This window comes from Rhinoderma darwinii, chromosome 8 (assembly GCF_050947455.1).
Source record: "Rhinoderma darwinii isolate aRhiDar2 chromosome 8, aRhiDar2.hap1, whole genome shotgun sequence".
In the NCBI taxonomy this organism is placed as follows: domain Eukaryota; kingdom Metazoa; phylum Chordata; class Amphibia; order Anura; family Rhinodermatidae; genus Rhinoderma; species Rhinoderma darwinii.
This window is the reverse complement of record NC_134694.1, coordinates 12445396-12465571: the sequence shown is the minus strand read 5'-3', so window position 1 is coordinate 12465571 and position 20176 is coordinate 12445396. Positions and strand designations below refer to the sequence as shown.

The 20176-nt window shown below is 45.2% G+C and overlaps 1 protein-coding gene across 3 annotated transcripts; it reads right to left on the bottom strand.

Annotated features, from left to right (window-relative positions):
* Positions 1-945: 945 nt before the first annotated feature.
* ODF2 (outer dense fiber of sperm tails 2) lies at positions 946-20136 on the bottom strand. 3 transcript variants are annotated; one of them, XM_075835120.1, is made up of 20 exons: positions 19938-20136; positions 17788-17913; positions 17094-17219; positions 16265-16435; positions 16001-16188; positions 13856-13985; positions 13638-13769; positions 11951-12025; positions 10951-11022; positions 10751-10867; positions 9770-9955; positions 9413-9522; positions 9082-9217; positions 7824-7934; positions 7455-7559; positions 6119-6277; positions 5530-5630; positions 3602-3764; positions 1913-2038; positions 946-1398 (listed from the first exon to the last, which is right to left on the bottom strand). In XM_075835120.1, exons 2-20 carry the CDS (start codon positions 17890-17892, stop codon positions 1225-1227), a joined length of 2487 nt encoding a protein of 828 aa, XP_075691235.1. In that variant the 5' UTR covers positions 17893-17913; positions 19938-20136; the 3' UTR covers positions 946-1224. The 3 variants fall into 3 exon arrangements, with proteins under 3 accessions (XP_075691235.1, XP_075691233.1, XP_075691236.1); XM_075835118.1 differs by having other exon boundaries at positions 19952-20136; XM_075835121.1 differs by lacking the exon at positions 6119-6277 and having other exon boundaries at positions 19952-20136.
* Positions 20137-20176: the final 40 nt, after the last annotated feature.

Genomic DNA, 20176 nt, shown 5'->3' with positions numbered 1-20176 from the left:
ACCTCTTTTGTACACACAATATAGAGGCCTAGAATTTAATTTTACCCTTTTTCTTTAAATATAGCAATGGGTACCATCATTCTGAATACAGTACATGTCATGTTGCAGAAGTAAAAATTGACGGGATAAGCATTGAAGATGCCAGTCATATGTATTATAATCCCGGCTATCCTGCTTGCTGATGGTTTCCAGGAAGTCTTAGATTTTGTTTTCTACACTGCAGATTAAAACTAGGCAAAAACAAAATTATATTAAGACGCTGGATTGTACAAAGGTGGCATCTGTCAGCCAATATGCCTGGGAATACTGCTCAGGTATCAACATCAGTCAGAGGTAGATGGTAGAGATGCGATCTTGGCCCCAATTATCACAATATGGTACATATGGCATACATTATACATCATATACCCATTGAAATGTATGGTCCTCTGTGCATTAAAAATGCATAGACATGCCTGGTTCATGCAGTAGTTATTGGTAGAGCATGTGTGTGTAAGGGGCTTAGAGAACCCCTCAACTCAAAATTATTAGGACATGAATGTGATAGACAGTGGCTCCTACGTAAGGGCAGCTCCCACTTTGGCAGACCCAGCCTTGTAGTTGGATGCTTGGCATGTTATACTACAATGTGTTAGCCATCTGTAGAATTCCCCAGGATTACCATCTGATTGTCGGGGTGGCTTAATTTGAAACCCCTTTAAGAAGATTTACATTGGAGTGTATAAGGAACCTCATGTAGTGCAGACTTCTAACCAATCAGATCACTTTTCTTTTTGTAACCGCTAAATGAAAGCTGGAATCTGATTGGCTACACCGTTCTAGTTTTTATGAATGACACCCGTTCTGTTCATATTGTACCTCATGCGGGTTGAAACAAAACTGCTACGTCAATGAGTGCAGGAGGTATGTTTTACAAATACAATATACATTAAAAAAAATAAAATATATAAATAAGGAAATTTAATAACAAATTAGTAAAAAAAATATGTAGTATATAAACCGTAAGCCCATTTAGGAGTGAATTTTAAATTTAGTATTAAACTGAAATTTGAATTTTTGATCTAACTCATCCCAGAGTTTGTCCATTGCAATAGATCATTAGATGCCTCGTGGTCCGTGACATTCAAGCCTAATGGAGTACTCCGAATATAGAAGTCAATTACCAGGGACTTTGTGCTTTCTGTTCATCTAATATTTGAAGTATAAGGAGGTTTAGTCGTCTTTTCAGAGAGGCGTTCGGGGACGGATGGGGGAGCTGGATAAATTAGCCTCTCCAAAAACATTGGCGTATGAGGATTTCAGGAACTGGACGTAGTTCTGCATGCTGCGGTTGGTGCTTTCAGACTGCTCCAGACGGTCTTTTAGATCCTGCAGGCGACTCTGAAACCGTCGCTCAGCCTAATGGGTTGAGGAGGAGTAGAAGAGGGATCGAATTAGGATCTTGTAATGAAAAGCAGCCCCCCCCCCCCTCTCCCTCCCAAAAAAACACTGCACACCCTAGTACGTAGGACACAGAAAATAGTGATAGGAACACGTTATAAACCGTCATGTATCTTATACTGCACACACTGTGTCACCTTCCAGTACTGTCTCCACTGCACCAGCCATAGGGTAGAGAAGATATAAAGAGAAGGAAAGTTGGGTCAGGATTAAAAGTAGGTATTGTAGTGAAATCATCATCATTGTTTTAGATGGAAATATTTAAAGGGATATTTCCATTTTGGAAATTTATGGCATATCCACAGGAAATGTCCGATTGGCTGTTAAGCATATACGTAAGGAAAGCTCCCGGCGTACACGCTAATTCTGTCCCATTATCAGACGAGCGCGCTAAAGAAGATTCTCCTACAAGGTTAATACAGTCGGACATTCACTTTGTTAACCTAAATACTATGTATGGCCTACAACTTACATCATCTTTGCTGCGGCGAAACTGGTTTAATTCAGTTTTGGTTCTACTCAGTTGTGTCTCCAGATCCAAGATTTTGGATTGTGTTACCCTCTCTTTGGATGAGGCTCGCTCCCTGGTCTGATCCGCCTGAAAAATTTATTATTTTAATTAAAAGGAGTTGTCCAAGAATTAATGAGGAAAAAAAATTTAAAAATCAGACGTGATCTACTGCATGACCATCTCTTTCTAACAAAGCTTCAAACATCCCTGTATCTTACATAGATCCGGAGATCTCCCCATTCTTTCTCCAATTGCTCTGCTAGATTTACTCCAGGCTTGCAGTTCAGGGGGTGTGTCCTTTCTGCTGCAGATCCTCCCCCCTCCCTGTCATAGCTTAAATATGGAGATCGGTCTGATTCACTGCCTCCTCTTCCTCTAGGAGAAGCTTTACAAATGCATTACATGTCTTTAAAGAGAGAGAGCCCAGCCCTATATGACTGAAGAGGGAGAGCCCAGCCCTATATGACTGAAGAGGGAGAGCCCAGCCCTATATGACTGAAGAGGGAGAGCCCAGCCCTATATGACTGAAGAGGGAGAGCCCAGCCCTATATGACTGAAGAGGGAGAGCCCAGCCCTATATGACTGAAGAGGGAGAGCCCAGCCCTATATCACTGAAGAGGGAGAGCCCAGCCCTATATCACTGAAGAGGGAGAGCCCAGCCCTATATCACTGAAGAGGGAGAGCCCAGCCCTATATCACTGAAGAGGGAGAGCCCAGCCCTATATCACTGAAGAGGGAGAGCCCAGCCCTATATCACTGAAGAGGGAGAGCCCAGCCCTATATCACTGAAGAGGGAGAGCCCAGCCCTATATCACTGAAGAGGGAGAGCCCAGCCCTATATCACTGAAGAGGGAGAGCCCAGCCCTATATCACTGAAGAGGGAGAGCCCAGCCCTATATCACTGAAGAGGGAGAGCCCAGCCCTATATCACTGAAGAGGGACAGCCGCAGGTTACACACAGTGAGGATGAGTAGGAGAGGGGAAGAGCTCAACGTTGTGTGTAAGTAGTACTGTATGCAGGCTCTCCCTCTTCATCTAAGCAAACTGCTGGCTCGCCTGTGTGTTTTAGCCCTTATTCAGACGAACATGTGTCAAATCGTTTAAAAAAAAGTTATTTTTTTACGTGCGATTTGCACCCGTTTTCATGGATCCCTCAATCTTGAATCTATTGAGGGATCTGTGAAAATGGACAAAACTAGGACATGTTCTATTTTTTTTCATGGTCCATTAAAACAACATCTGTCTGAATAGCCTCATAGAAATACATGTAGCCGTGGGGGTATGACTGAATAAGCCCTTTCTGTGTGAGTCTCCATCCCCACTACAAGCTATTTCTTTCTTACTGACAAGTAGAGAATACATTTTCTATTGGCTGGTGGGAGTTCGAGAGTGGAACTGAGCATGTGCGTCCCGCCTCAATCAGCTCAGTAGGAGGAGGTGCACATTACTATACAGATTGAACACCGGGGGCGCTATTATAATGAAGTAAAGGGAATATCTCACAACTGCAGCATTTTTGTAACAGAGTAAATTACAAAAATAATTTCTAATTGCTGAATTATATTGCAATAACATTTAATACTGGGACAGCCCCTTTAAGGGCTACAAGATAATAGACTTAGGACTACTGTCTCAGTGCAAAATACTTGCCTGTCTACGGGACTCCTCAATGGCAGTCTCAAGCTGGCGTGATAGGGACGCACATTCCCGGGTTTTCTCCTCCAGGTGCAGCTGGTTCTGGTGAATGGTCTCCTCTCGTTTGGCCACAACCTGTAGCAGTTCTCTATTCTGAGCTCCAGAGTCATCAAGTCTCCTTAAAAGTCACATTATAATAATATTAAGGTTACAGGTCTATTCTAAAACAATGACATTCGGGGGAATTTATGAAGACTGCGTTTCGTACGGAAAGCCAGAGTAATAAATGTGTCGCATTTAAAGAGGTGATCGCCTCTTAATAAGTTGTTGCATCTTTCGGCCGACTCTGCGCCTTGTGGCACGAGGACTGTGGCCGTGCGCCATCCATTCCCCTCCCCCCTTCTCATCTGACATAATGTAAAATATAAAAGTAGTATGCTCACACCTCGGCTTCTTTTCTCCCCGCCGGGTCCCTTAAGTCCCTGTGTGCGGCGGATCATACAAGGTCCTGGCGCTGCCCGACATCAGTACGGTGTATGAACCGCAGCATGCAGAGGGAACCTGAGTGGTGAGAGGAGTAGATGTATTTTATTTATTTTTACTGTCTGGATGGGGGGACACGGCACGAGCCTTCACCTTGCTACGCCCCACAGAGCGAAATCTACACTACAAGCTGGCGTAGATTTCTAATTTACATCAGTTTTCTGGCGCAAATTATAATAAATGTGTCAAGCTGCTTTGGCCCTGCCCACTTGGGAAGACACACCCCTTTTCACAAGTGATGAGGGCAGCCTCAAACAGTCAAAAGACTGAAATTGCAACGCAATCTAAGGCTGTTTTGCAACTTTTCTATGCCAGAAAACTGGCATAGAAGGGTTGATGAATCCCCCTTAGGTATATTTCTCTAATGTTTGGGAACTCCTTAAAGCAGAGGTACATAGTCCAGCTGTCCGGACATCATAGATGCCTTGGAGGAGGACAGTGTCTCCTCCAATGCATCTATGGTGGGAGGTGTGCAGTCAGGAGCAGAACTACCACCAGGGCGTGGCACACACATTCCTGACGTCATGCCAGCTTCAGGACATGGTGTGCGGTGTCGCCTGGAAGTGCAGAGGACTCAGTGGTAAGAATGTATTTTTCTTTTTTTGTCTGGTTTGGGGTCTAATTCATTTTAGGCTTCTTCCTCTGACGGAAGACTCCTAAACTTACTATACCGGTAGTGTGAAAGGAGAGTCCAAACGGAAAGCATCGCTTCCGCTAAAATTACAATGGATTTCAATGGTAATTCTTTAGTTTCAGTTGCTTTCCGTTTGCCTCCGTTCGCTAGGTTTCCGTTTTTAATCACGGAAGCTGCAGACTGCACATTTGTTCCCGTCAAAAAAACAGAAACCTAGCGAACGGAGGCAAACGGAAAGCAACTGAAACTAAAGAATTACCATTGAAATCCATTGTAATTTTAGCGGAAGCGATGCTTTCCGATTGGACCCTCATTCACCTCTTCCGATGACGGAAGACTCCAAAACAGAGTTTAACGGTAGTATGAATTTAGCAATCTGGTGTGGAGTCTGATTAATTTGGGGTCTTAATAGGGATTGATAATCTTGATATTAATAGTTCCGCAAAGTTTGGGAAACGTTAACAAAAAGACATCTTTACTGCTAGTGCTCCTCTAGGGGGGGGGGGGCTCAGAGCCCCTGTTCTAGATATGAGTGGGGGTCCCAGCAGTGGACACATCACCTATCCTGTGGATAGGTGATAATTGTCCATTCTGCGAATACCCCTTTAAAGAAACACTTCAGACTAAACGTACGATTATGCCTAGTGCAGGGTCCGAGGGGGAGGCGCGTGATCCAGGGATGGCTTCTTTGCGGTTCTTGGATTCCCTGTCACTCGGTATAATACAGTATCCGGTTTGGAGCGATGCATTAGGTTTCATGTGTTACCTTTCTAACTCTTCCAGTTTCAGAGCTAGAAGTTTATTCTCTTCCATTGCAGACTGATAGCGATCTCTTGTGGACTCCACCTTGTCTCCTTGCTGCTCCATCTAAAAAATTAAACATGTAAAATTGATATTTTGTATACATGGACAACTAATAACTGAGGTAGCGAACCAGTGGCTATCACCCAGCTTTCCCAGGCGCCTCAATACGAATTCTCCTTAGTTATCCATCCCTTGCTTCACCCCCAACACTCAGGTTAATGAGTAAAAAAAAAACATTATTCTGGCATCCGATAATCCGGCACTTGTTTCCTTCTCAGAGCCGTATGATGGGTGATTTGGGCTCCTTTATGCTTTCCTATCCATGTCATATTTTTTGGAATTATCCTGCTTAGCACAGCATAGGTCATCACAAAAAAAAGTGATTTTTATTGGCTGACTTTTACTGCGATTTTAAGCTAAATGGCGTTATAGGACTAAGCAAGCCATTAAAGATCGGGATCGGTGAAGCCACGCTGAGAACTCGGGGACGACTTCCTTTCCACCGTATCCAGCATCTTCATAGCCGAGTCACCGGTGCGCCAGTTCCTTACCCGAATACGCAAATCAGAGATGACAGAAGAGAGTCCGGAGTTCTTCTGCTCATATCCCTGCAGCTGGTCCTGACATTCCTGAAGTCGAAGCTCCGTCATCTTCAACATCTCCGGTAGCTTCTCTAGTTCTTCCAAACGACTCTGAAACTTCCTATGAACCTGAAGACAGGGGAAGGCTACTTGAATTCGGAGATACGGCTGACTAAGGGTTAGTCTACAGTAACTTTTCTACAAATTGGTGGACACAGACACCAAGAAGTTGGATTCCTCCGTGGACTAAGCAATGGCGACGCATGTTCTTCAACATTAGTTTTCCATTGCAGCAGAGGGCAAGGGCTCCTCACAGCGATGCAAAATCCATGTCCTAAGTCTCCATCTTTAGGCCTGGTACCTTATGAATAGCTCAGGAGCTACAATGAATACATTTATGTTGGAGATGGACTTCAGATGTAGAAGAAGACGACAGCTGTTCCTTGTTTCAGGCTCCACAATCCAAACGTGGTACTTTAGATTGAGAATTCACACTAGAGTACAATTCAGTATGAACTGAGCGGATGGTTCCTTCCAAGGCTCAAAAGGTATTCCATATTTAAATAGAACTTTTTTGAAAACAATGGAAATTTGGGGAAATCCAAAATTTCAGCGCAAATTATTGTCTCGATTATATCCAACAGGGAACTTAAAATCTTCAATGGGCATCGGTCTCACGGAATGTCTCGATAGACCGTGGATCATCAATAGAGCTTGGCGGCCTCAGGAGTCTTATTGAAACCGTTTCACGTTTGCGTCCCAAGTCATAATCTAAAATATAATAATATTCATCATCTTCATGAATATGGAGTCCACATACTGTAGCTCTATAATTTGGCGATATCTTGGCAGAAAAACCTCCTCCATTGCATCTGTGTCCACCAATGTCTAGAACGTTGTTCCGTATAGAAGGAACCAATTGCACCAGGATGTATTTCTCCAGATTGGTGCTGGCGACGGACCACCCCTAAAACTGGCACCTTACACCTCCTGAAAGATACAAATACATCTGCTGTAGCCTTTTTAATTATACTTAAAGGGGTTGTCCAGGACTTTCAATTGATCTAGGTTAGTGGGGGTCTTTTTCATTTGAATGGGCTGCAGTACCGGGGGCCCCTTTGTTCTGCTGGTTAGCGGGGGTCCCAAGGGTCATTGTTTTAAAATGTTAATAGATGTGCTGCAAAAACAGACAAGCTCCATTAACGTAAACGCTGCAGTACCGTACATGCCCATTGGACAGGAGTGGCGCCATTTCTTGAAAAATAAATAGACCTATTTGTAAAACTCCTTTAAGAATGTAACATACCTGCTCTAACTCCATGTTCATGTCCTCCTTCAAATTCTTATTCTCTAGGTCAGATCTTTCCATCTGTAAACACATTTGATCGGCTTCTAGACGGGTTTTTTTCATCTGCAGGAAAGAATAGATCTTTGCTAATTAAAAATAGGTTATCCAGCTTTCCCAGGCTCCTGAATGGTAAATATGCCTGTATCTTCCATGTCACTGCACTTTCGGTGATACACTTCATTCAGTCAGCATTGACGATACTGTATATAGATACTGTATCTATCTATAGGAGAGAATTGTTCATTGCGTGGCCATGAGCACTGGCAGATTATTAGCCTGTGTATTGCGGTTACTATTGGACAAGCCAGGTTAGGCGGTATAACAAACCTGATCTTTGTAGGTGTCTACGAGACCCTCGTACTGCCGCAGAGAACTCTTGAGCTGCTGCACCTCACTGTGAGCCACAGTCAGTTTCTCCTCCACAGTAGTTAGTTGTGTCTATATTAAAGAGATCAGAAGGAACGAGATGAAACGTCTACTAAACAAAGACACGTTAGGGATCATTTATAAAATTATTAAATTAAGCAGCACAGAATTTTAAACCTTAAAGGGGTTTTCCCATCTTGGACGAATATGGCATATCCACAGGATATGCCATAAAAGCCTGATAGATGCGGGTCTCATCTATCTCTAGAACGGGGTCTCCTAAGCCCCGCTCTAGCTTACTCGACTCCCGCTGCTTCCTGGTTAGGTGGCCGGGAGTTACAGAAACAGCCGAGTGCTTGCTGAGCTACATTGTTTCCGTCACTCCCATAGAAGTGAATGGGAGTTCCGGAAACAGCGTAGCACGCAAGCTACGCTGTTTCCGTAGCTACCGTGTTCTGGAAATAGCGTAGATCGTTGTGCTACGCTGTTTCAATAACTCCCGTTCACTTCTATGGGAGTTACGGAAACAGCGTAGCTCAGCGAGCTGTTTCCGTAACTCCCTATCACCTAACCAGGAAGTGGCTGGGAGGCAGCGGAGCCGAGTAACATAGAACGGTGTTTAGGGGGACCCCGTTCTAGAGATACGCGCGGGCCGCGCATCTATCGGACTTTTGTGGCATATCCTGTGGATATGCCAAAAATGTCCAAGATGGGAAAACCCCTTTAAAATTAAATAATGGGTGTTAAAGGGGTTCTCCGTTTTGCACAATCTTTACCCTGATAATAGGCAGATCACAAAGTGTGCCCCTGCTGGCATCCCCAGCGATCAGCTGTGATCTGTGACGAATCCTGGCTGTGTTTAATTTCCCTGCAGCGCCACCACAGGAGACATTAAGCATTACATAGTGCCCATTCAAGTCAATGTGTTGTCTGTGTAATACAGGATAGGACAAGTCCCCGATGCAGGAAATGCTCTTTGTAACCGCTCTTCAATCTTGCCAAGAGATGAGGATCCTGAATAGGGGACCCCCCTCTATTAACTCAGAATTCCCTAATAGGGTGTATGGAAATCGGTTTTCTAAACTAGAAAACCCCTTTAACTTTAACATAGGCTTAGTACATTTGGTGGAGCACTCAGTGGCGCCTCTTACTGCCCCCCCTACGCTGTGCATCAGTGACTAGCTTCTTATGTAGTAAAACATCTTCCTCTTAATCAGACCTTAAGTTTCTCGTGCTCCAGGTGGAGGCTGGTGTTCTCTGTTGTCTGCTGGTGTAGTCTCTCTAGCAGAGATTCCCGGTCAGAACGTGCCTTCTCCTCAGCATGCTGCTTTTCTTCTAACAGTTGGGTCATGCGGCTGAGAAAACACAGAATAGAATTATAGCACATGACAAGGGTGGAGTAAACGTAGCTATATATCCAGTATGGGACCAGTAGATTTGACTGGGGTCTGCGGTGTCCACAGAACGTCTGCTCATAGGGGACAACATTTACTTTGCTTGTACATACGTAGCTCCATACACAGGCTGCTAGTATTGGTCACCCATCTTACTCATTCAGCAGGACGATCTCGGACTCCACCTGACTCCTCTCTTTCGTCAGCGTGGTACAACGGCTCTTCAAGGTGTCGATACTTGATAGAGCTGTAGAAAGCTCAGCGTCCTGTCAGAAGAATAGAATAGATGGCATTGAGCGGATGAAATTAAGTCATGCCAATAATTCATTTTTGCCGTTACACATCCCACTACTCGCGATAAAGATGGTCACACATATATCACCATTGTTTTCAGAGACCTGCAAATACTACCATGCTCATTCAGGACAATGATGGGGGTCTCCGTTGTTGGATCCCACTAATGTGACTTCCTGACATTAGATTCACGTGTAAGTTGCAGTAAATGTTATTCACCTTTGCCATGAGACGATTATTAAGCATCTGCGCGGTCTCCTCACTTCTCGCGGCCCGTTGCTTCTGGGCACGAGCGGATTTTTTCAGACCTTCTTTGTCGGACTCCAGTTTGTTCCTGAGTTCATTTAGTTGTGCAGTCAGCAGTTCAAGTTCTTCCTTATGTCGGACTTCATTGTGCTCCGTGTTCTGAAACCACAAGAATGGAAACCAGAGCTTTAGAAAAGTAAGGCGTCATGTAGTACATCCTGCTGGGGCCATTACGCTTTGACATCTGTATTAAAGGGGTTGTCTAGTCTGGCATAAATAAAGCTAAAAATGGGTTGTCCCATCAGGATCCCTGTCCATATGCAATATTAGGGCATATGGATGTCCCCCTTTTTGCACTAGAGAAGAGACGCTGATTTCATTTGGATGGCTGCTATGTAATACTACACTTCTCCTGTAGTAGCCACTGCAGGGGAAATGCATGGTTGGTCATATCTTTCCCTGATGCTAACAGCTGAATTAGAAACTGGACCCGCGTCAATCATTTTCAGAACGGGTTGTCTCAAAGACATTTTTTTTTTTTTATTACGTTGCCAGGACATGCCACCACTGTCTGATGGTCAGTGGTGCAACCCCGCCAAATGCTTCTACTCCTGGTAGCCCTGTTCCTTTTTGGTGCCTGCATGATCAGCCATTGCTGTCGCACTTCTCCTGGGCAACTGTATGGTCAGCCATGGACTATAAGGGCAAAGCAGGCAGACTCTCAGAAAAAGCCAGGCAGAGATTAAGATGCATGGAAGTTTTCTAGCGCTACTGCAACTTTGTTCTAGCGATCGACTGGGATCACAGTGGGCGGAGCCACCAAGATCGGACATTGGTGGCAAATCCTGTACACCACCAATGTCTGTGATGAGACAACCCCTTAATCATTACAGATGCCCTCTTAGAGCAAATAACAAGGGATTGTTTACAGCATATCGTTCCCTTCCTTCTTACCCTCAGCTGGACAGATAATCGATTATTCTCGGCCTCCCGGCTCCTCAGCTGCCCCTGTAAGTGAGCTTTTGTGGCTTCCAGAGACTTGGAAAATGCAGTTGATGTCCTACATAGATCCTACGGAAAAGTCAGAATAAAGCAACTAACATTAGGAACAACCCCAATCCTCCTGCTGAAAGAGAGAACGGAACGTCTCAAACCTTTTCTGTCTTCAGCTGAGTCCGGAGATCTTCAAGCTCTTTCTCTCTCTCGTGTAGTCTGATCTGGAGATGCTATATTGAGAAAAACATCAGGACTTAGGCCCCATGCACACGACCGTAGATTTCGTCCATAATTACGGTCCGCAATTACTGACCCATTCATTTCTATTCACCACTGACACCTTCCGGTATATTTGCGGGAAGGTGTCCGGGGCATAGAAAGCCTCCGCAAAAGATAGGACATGTCCTGTCTTTTGCTTATTTTGGACCGTGCTCCCATAGTTTGTATGGGAGCACGGGCCGAAAATGCGGGTGGCTGTCCAGACAGTGATTACAGACACGAACGTGTGCATGAAGCCTTACAAATGATGATATTATGCAGGGGAATGTCTTGGCTAGCGCTTAGCAAAATTGAGACATATTGTATATTCTCTGTCCTTACAGATGGGAGCAAGGATGCAGCAGTGAAAGCTTTTCCAGCCGCCTTTAGCCTAGAAGTGCTCACACGGTTTAGAGAAATGACAGAAGGCGGACGAGGCTTATAAGGCTGGATTCACACGAGCATGTTCAGTCCGTAAAGGACGGAACGTATTTCGGCCGCAAGTTCTGGACCGAACACACTGCAGGGAGCCGGGCTCCTAGCATCATACATATGTACGACGCTAGGAGTCCCTGCCTCTCCATGGAACTACTGTCCCGTACTGAAAACATGATTACAGTACGGGACAGTTGTCCTGCAGAGAGGCAGGGACTCCTAGCGTCGTACATAAGTATGATGCTAGGAGCCCGGCTTCCTGCAGTGTGTTCGGTCCGGGACTTGCGGCCGAAATACGTTCCGTCCTTTACGGACCGAACATGCTCGTGTGAACCCAGCCTTAAAGTTCCTGTCTTCTCCGTTTCTGTAGATAATCTAGGCAGTACCACTTCATATATTCCTGCCCATGATAGATCACCATGAGTGTACTGCCGCCAGTTCCCCTATAGAGGGCAGCATCCATACCGCTCTCTCTGTGTCCGCATCTGACACCTTCTTTAGTAACAGCTCCTTCTGCTCCAGCAGTCGATGGGTCTCAGTCTGTAAAAAACAAGGAATGATTCAGAATCCGTATTCTTCACGTCTCCGCAGCAATGCACAGACATTTAAGTTGGGTTCCCACGGCTCGGATACACAGTGTAAAAATCTCGCAGCGTCTGACCTGGAACCCACAGTACATACCGTCCGAAAAATCGCACTCCATTGAGGTGCATCTTTTCGGACAGATTTTCCACTGCGTAAAGCAGCGGTAAAAAACGCTCATGCTTATCTAGGTCGTTATGGCGACACGTCCCTCCACTGCTGTCCGATCCAGCCTCCCTGGATGACGCTGCAGCCCATGTGACCGCTGCAGTGATCACATGGGATGCAAATTCATCCCAGGAGGGATGAAAATTCATCCCTGGATGAAGAAACACAGACTTCTGGGTAAGTATGTTTTTTTTTCTTTTTCCGTAGTTGCGATTATTCCACCAAAGTCGCATCGCTTGGCTTTCTGATGTGGCTTTTGCATCCCCATTGAATTCAATGGGGAAAACCCACAATGGAAAATCAACTAAAACGCAGCATAAATTGACATGCAATTCCGCACTGCAGGTCAATTTATTAACATTACGCTGCAGGTTTTTTTTCCAGAGCGTGGGCATGAGATTTTCTAAATCTCATCCACTTTGCTGCTACTGTAAATGCTGCGGAATTTCTACACAGAATTCCGTTGTGGAAATTCTGCAGCGTTTAACGTGGGAACCCGGCCTTAGAGTATTTCTTCAGGACCAGACAATCCACATTTTGTTGGATTATTTTTGTATTTAATAATTTATTGTAAAAGCAAAATGACATCTGTGATTTAAAGGAGTTTTACCAGATTAGAAAAACATGGCGGCTTTTTTTTACAGAATCAACGTCACACCTGCTTATGAGTGGTGTCTGGTATTACCGCTCAGATCTATTGAAGTTAATTGACTACAGCACCCATCCGCTGGACAAGTGTGGTGCGGTTTATGAAAGAAAGCAGCCATATATTTGTAATGTCATACAACTTCTTAGATCCTTTTAATCCTAGTAGACCCCTTATGAATGTACAGTATTGATGGACAAAGCTCTCACCATCAGTCAGACATGGCTTTCTAGGGGAATTATTGTGTACTTTAAACTGATTTTTTAGGCTTTCTTTCTATGTCAGAAACTTATTGGCCGTACCTCTTCTACCACTTTTACCTGGGTCAATGAAATAGCCAAGTTACAGCTGCAACTTTAGCATCTGTGGAGTTATCACTTAGTCACAGAGTGCCCCCACTTCCTAGAAATGCATAGCCCCTGCTTTATTTCCCCCTTTTGTTTATGGTGGCTTCCCCTGACGTAAACTGCTGAGCACTGTGCTCCACTGTTTGCGTTAGTGCCATAGGCTTTGAATGGAGCGGCGGGGTGCATGCTCGACCGCCGCTTCATTCATCTCTTCCTGGCAGCGGTCTTGCTGCTGGGAGGAAAACGGGCCCCTCGTTCTGGCTATTGGTGGGTGTCCCAGTTGTCAGAACTCCACTGGTTATTTGTTATTACCCGGAATACCCCTTTAAAATATTGTATAGACCGCGCTCTACATGAGACAGCGTTCAGAGCTCCAGCATAGGGTTTGGAGATCCACTTTGTTGCTCACCTCCCGACAGTGCTGCTCTCGGAGCAGAGTCCTTAGTGTCCTGTTAGTCTCTTCAAATGTATTCAGTTTTTCCAGCAGGATTTCCTTTTGCCTGGTGATCATGTTGTAATCTGTACTGGTCATTCTCTTCTCCTGAGAAGAATAGAAGTTATCAGGTTTTGGCGTTTCCATTTAGAGAGTCAGCCATACAGATGTCCGGTAATATACATGTGACTTACATGTCTCATTTGATTTATGGTGTCCCGCAACTGATCAACCTGTCTTGCTGCTTCTGCCCCGTCCATCTCAGCTTCCACTAGTTTTGACAGCAAATGTGACTTTTCTTGCTGCAGCTGATGCTTCTCCCGCCTGAAATGGTAGATATTAAATACAAGGCAGATTATATACTAGATCACTAGGTTTAGTAGCAGCAGTTTAGGGTCTCGGAGGTGGCAATATTTATAGAATAGGGACTCAATTAACCACCATACTAAAGGCTTCTCCTTTTTCTATGTAAATAAAGCTTATTCATATCAGTTCCTCAACCGGTCAGCTCTCCTGTGTGGTGTAGTATAGAGGAGCTGTCAGCTCTCCTGTGTGGTGTAGTATAGAGGAGCTGTCAGCTCTCCTGTGCGGCGTAGTATAGAGGAGCTGTCAGCTCTTCTGTGCGGCGTAGTATAGAGGATCTGTCAGCTCTCCTGTGCGGCGTAGTATAGAGGATCTGTCAGCTCTCCTGTGCGGCGTAGTATAGAGGATCTGTCAGCTCTCCTGTGCGGCGTAGTATAGAGGAGCTGTCAGCTCTCCTGTGCGGCGTAGTATAGAGGAGCTGTCAGCTCTCCTGTGCGGCGTAGTATAGAGGAGCTGTCAGCTCTCCTGTGCGGCGTAGTATAGAGGAGCTGTCAGCTCTCCTGTGCGGCGTAGTATAGAGGAGCTGTCAGCTCTCCTGTGTGGCGTAGTATAGAGGAGCTGTCAGCTGTCCTGTGTGGCGTAGTATAGAGGAGCTGTCAGCTCTCCTGTGTGGCGTAGTATAGAGGAGCTGTCAGCTCTCCTGTGTGGCGTAGTATAGAGGAGCTGTCAGTTCTCCTGTGGCGTAGTATAGAGGATCTGTCAGCTCTCCTGTGTGGCGTAGTATAGAGGATCTGTCAGCTCTCCTGTGTGGCGTAGTATAGAGGAGCTGTCAGCTCTCCTGTGTGGCGTAGTATAGAGGAGCTGTCAGCTCTCCTGTGTGGTGTAGTATAGAGGAGCTGTCAGCTCTCCTGTGTGGTGTAGTATAGAGGAGCTGTCAGCTCTCCTGTGTGGTGTAGTATAGAGGAGCTGTCAGCTCTCCTGTGTGGTGTAGTATAGAGGAGCTGTCAGCTCTCCTGTGTGGTGTAGTATAGAGGAGCTGTCAGCTCTCCTGTGTGGTGTAGTATAGAGGAGCTGTCAGTTCTCCTGTGTGGTGTAGTATAGAGGAGCTGTCAGTTCTCCTGTGTGGCGTAGTATAGAGGATCTGTCAGCTCTCCTGTGTGGCGTAGTATAGAGGAGCTGTCAGCTCTCCTGTGTGGTGAAGTATAGAGGAGCTGTCAGCTCTCCTGTGTGGTGAAGTATAGAGGAGCTGTCAGCTCTCCTGTGTGGTGAAGTATAGAGGAGCTGTCAGCTCTCCTGTGTGGTGAAGTATAGAGGAGCTGTCAGCTCTCCTGTGTGGTGTAGTATAGAGGAGCTGTCAGCTCTCCTGTGTGGTGAAGTATAGAGGAGCTGTCAGCTCTCCTGTGTGGTGAAGTATAGAGGAGCTGTCAGCTCTCCTGTGTGGTGAAGTATAGAGGAGCTGTCAGCTCTCCTGTGTGGTGAAGTATAGAGGAGCTGTCAGCTCTCCTGTGTGGTGTAGTATAGAGGAGCTGTCAGTTCTCCTGTGTGGTGAAGTATAGAGGAGCTGTCAGCTCTCCTGTGTGGTGTAGTATAGAGGATCTGTCAGCATCTTTCTTGAGTTGTGCATTTCTCCGTTGTTATTCCTGGAAATGTCGGCATAAATTGACAACTGGGCGTTACCATTCCCCTTGTAAATAGGGTGCGTCCCTACACAGTCTGACAACGTCCATTCAGTGTTGATAGAAAGAGGTCTACTTCATGGTTGGTTTTGAGTCATGTCTGAGGTTACATTGAATCTACTGTTTATTTCCCCTTCGCTTTACTGCTGATGGACATTACAGAAGACTGCTATTCAGGAGTCTAGGAAAGCTGAGTGACAATCCCGGAGCTTTAAAGGGGGTTTCCAGTCGCTAAAAATTGATGGCCTATCCTCAGGACAGGACATCAATAGCTGATGGGTTGGGTGTCGACACCTCAAGGACTTCTATTTACTGGTGAATATTTGCTGCTTGATGGCTGAATCGTGTTCAGATACTTACACACTAAAGTCGGTCTCTTCCTTGATTCGGTCAATGCTCCTCCTCAGACGGGAGTTTTCATTTTCTGTCTCTGCCAGTTCTAGAGACACCTCATGCAGCTCTTCGTTCTTGGTACTTAGTGCCCGCTTGGATGATGCCAGTCGATCTTCATACCTCTCAATGGAGTGGTCCCTCTTCTGCTGCTCCACCTGATGGTCAGTAGAGAGTATAAGCTTATGTGTTTTCCCGGTCGTTGTGCCAATGAACTATGAGACTTGCCCCTACCTCGTTCTTCAAGGTCCCGACTTCACACATCAAGCTGTCAATCTTCTTTTCATAGGAGTTGATCTTGCTGCGCATGCATTCTTCTTCATCGGTGGACAGGTCGCTCATACGCAGAGCGGACATCATCTTCTCCATGTCTGGGGGGGTAATCTCCAAGCGATGGGTCAAACCCTGTTGAAGTGAATTGATATAATTATACAGTTATAATGCTAGGATATGCCATCAATGTCCGATCTGTGACCCCAACTGATCGGGCACTGATGACGTATCAGAGCAAAGCGATTTGCTAAAACAAAGTAGCGAACGTGCTACGATAATGCCATGCCACTTAGTCTTCTCACAGCTCCACTCTGCTTCCTACAAAGGCCTTCCGATTAGGGAATTCAAAGTTAGAGGGGGGACCCTGTAGAGAGAGCAGCTACAAAGAGCATCTCCCGCTCTGGAGGACCTGTCCTGTATTACACAGACAACCCATTGATATGAATGGGCACTGTGTAATGCTTCATTTTCCCAGTGGTGGCGCTGCAGGGAAAGTTAACACTTCTTGCCAGGTTTCCCCACAGATTACAGCTGATCGCTGGGGATTCGAGCAGTGGGACACATTGTGACTATCGAATTGTCAAGGGACCCTTCTAACAAGTAGGGATTGTCCCTTGCATAGATCCCCCCCCCCCTAAATGTGAAGCCAGAGCCCAGTTCATCATGAACCATATAGTCCACCCCGACTCCGCAGCACATCTTATAAAAAGGATATCTTGTAAATTTTGCGTTTAACCCTCTGTGTCCCTTTACTGCAGCAAATTTAATTATATACATGGCAATCACTTACCTCCCACTTAAATCCTGCATCCCGCATAGACGTCTTTCCAGGGGGGATCCAAGGGACTCTGGTCTTTACTTTTGCACTGCGTCGTAAATTTCCCACGTCACTCTTCATTTTACTTTTGGTTCCTTTCTGGTAACCGAAAACAAAATATTTCAATTAAACTAGTTGGCCTGATATGTATGATGCATATTCCTATACATCGGATCTCTATTCCAGTGGTTGTCCAGATTGTGTTTTTCGCTACTTCTTCCCTTTTAACGGTCTTCTCACATTTAGAAGCACAGCAGTGACCTATCGCACTGCTCATCCTGAGCCTCCTGGTTCATAAACGCAAGAACTGCAAGAAGTACTCTGACACACAAGCAGAGCAGGAAAAGAAAGAGGAGAATATAACATAACAGTGCAGATTTCTATGCCCAACCAGGCGACAAACCCTATGGATACACTAATAGCGGCCATTATAACCAAGCAGTGGTTCCCTTCTAGAGTTATTCTGCACATTGATGCATCAATCTCACTGCTAACATTCCTCTAAATCATATCGCCAGAGAGTCAAATGATAACATTATGTCTACATTAAGCTCCCACTAGGGGGAGCTAATGAGCAGATTGCATTCTGATTTATTATGGAATTCAATGGCAGCTGCAGGCAGGGTGTGTAGACGCAAAAATAGGTCATCGGGTAACCACGTCCTACCTGTACTTTTGAGGCGATTTTCGGAGCCTTCTTAATATGGACATGTACGGGAGTGCTCTCGTCTACGTGGACATGCAGCGGTGGCGAGGGGGACCGGTTCTTCATAGTTTTCTGGTGGATGGTTTTCTGTAGGAAATAAATTCAGCAACATAAATATAAGAACTAAAAAAGGTAAAATAATCAGAAATCGAAGATATCTACAAGCCTGACAATTCCCCAATATATCACATCACCCCATGAACAAGCAAGAGCAATCAGATTATAGAGAGGCCCTCATCAGAATACATGGTGCGGTTTATGACAGCCTGTATTATGCAGCACAGGCCATCATAAAATAGTCCATGTCTGCAGTTCTGACTGTGAACCAGTTAAATCGGCATTTATCAGACCTAATAGGAGGGAGTCCTTGTCCCTGGGACCGCTACATTACATGTAAATTAATGTTTTGCAACCCTCCGTTACGCACTAGAGGTCAGGTGGCTGCTGCAAAGCGGTGAAGAAGATGGTTGGCCTGTTTCTATACCACCTATACAAAGTCGTGCACAGTTTACCCTTTTGCAGTGGCTGTCCTAGTCCCCAACGGGGTATCACAGGACCCCCATTTTCCCCAAAGGTATCCTATACGTCATAGTGGTTGGTATAGGGTGATCAGGCATTTTAGCGTTTTCTTGCTGGTCCTATACAGGGTCCATCACCACCATAGATGACAGCTGATCCATTCTAGTCTCCATTTCCGACCGTTTAGATGAATTTCCAATATAAAAAACAACAAGTGCGCAGAATAAACACATACGGAAATTGTATAATAGAAGCGCGTCCTCCTACCGGAGTGAAGGGGGAGAAATCCTCATAAGAAGGAGTCCGGCTGCGGCTTGACACGACTGTACCCGACTGTAGCAACAAGCCCCGGAGACTCCTCTCCTAGTAAACTGTTCCTATAGTTACTGATGCCTCTTACAACCGTCTACTCCAGAAGCCAAGCCGCTCCCTGATGTGGGAGGAGACCGTAGTAATCTATACCAGAAAACAGTCTGTCTACACAACGCTGACATTCTGGCGACCGGAATTTGATCAAAACAGATTCCCTTTAAAGGGTTTTTTTCACTTGGACTTGCTTTTGTAAGCAGTTTTTTTTTTTTTTTTTTTTAACTAATGGCTATGCAACTTTTTTATGTATGAATTCTTCACGATTTTCAAGATCTGTGCTTGCGGTCATTGAATGGGAACATTCTTGTTGATATCCAGAAGTAGGAAACCTGATCTGATCGGGTCCGACCGTTCCACATACACATGTATTTAGCTGTTGTGGGAATATGATAGGTTTTTAGCCTTTGGGTATAAACAATGTTTCCATTCACTGACAGAAAGCAGAGATCTTCGACATGGTGAAGAATTGGAACGCAAAGTATATTCGAAAGTTGCAGAACTGTCCATTATACAATGATTGAGATGGATTTAGGTAAAATCTACAGAACGGATCTTTGTACACGTTCCTCTAAACAAAAGGTTGTGCAATAGATTATCCATCGCGGACATGAATAAGAAAACGGATATGTATCATAAAATTGTGAAAAAAAAATCGTATAACTTGTGCCGCGGTCACCCTAAACCGAGATATATTACCGGAGATCTGTGATCGGCCACATGTTTATCCTCAAAATATGCCACATGGTGCCAAGGGCCCAGCTGGGTTTTTCAATAGTTCAAAGAAGAGGAAGGAACAGGTTAATCGGAAACATTAAAAATGGCGAAAAAAATAGTCCACGACCAGGAAACCATTACATTTTACCTAATCGCCCCAAGAATAATCTCTGCCTGTAGTGTAAAGCAGAGGTCTCAAATCGATGGCTCCCCAGCTGATGCAAAACTACAACTCCCAGCATGCCCTGACAGTCCGCATCTGTCAGGGCATGCTGGGAGTTGTAGTTTCTCAACAGCTGGGAGCCACAGATTGGAGGTTGCTGCTGTAGAGGATTTCAACCTCTTATTTTTAGATGGTGTAGAACTTAATCATAAGATTTATCAAGTTTAGGCCACCAGAGACTGCTAGGAGTTGCAGTTCCACAACAAAAGGAAACCAAAATGTAGTCTTAGCTAGATGTATGCAGACACCGCCGGTTAACCCCCTCCTCTCCGTATTATCTACTTACAGCTTCATTCTTACCATTGGCGGCGGCATCTTTATCACCGAACCCCCAAAACCCCTTTTTTTTTTTTTTTCTTATATACACCCCATTAGCTTCAGCTCAGCTTGGCTTTTGTTCCGGGACACGCCTCCAGGCCGTTTATTGGTTTATTTAAACGTCGTCCCAAAACAACGCGTTTTCTTATTGGTGAATGCAGGAGAAGGGGGCGTTAGTTTCTAACGTCAGTTGTCTTGACAACCCGG

What these genes read in the sequence shown, in the direction of transcription:
- ODF2 (XM_075835118.1), bottom strand. An exon ending in TCGGGACCTTGAAGAACGAG is followed by an intron (nt 16,189 to 16,264) that starts GTAGGGGCAAGT and finishes ACTGACCATCAG; the next exon opens with GTGGAGCAGCAGAAGAGGGA. An exon ending in ATGCGGACACAGAGAGAGCG is followed by an intron (nt 11,023 to 11,950) that starts GTATGGATGCTG and finishes TTCTCAATATAG; the next exon opens with CATCTCCAGATCAGACTACA.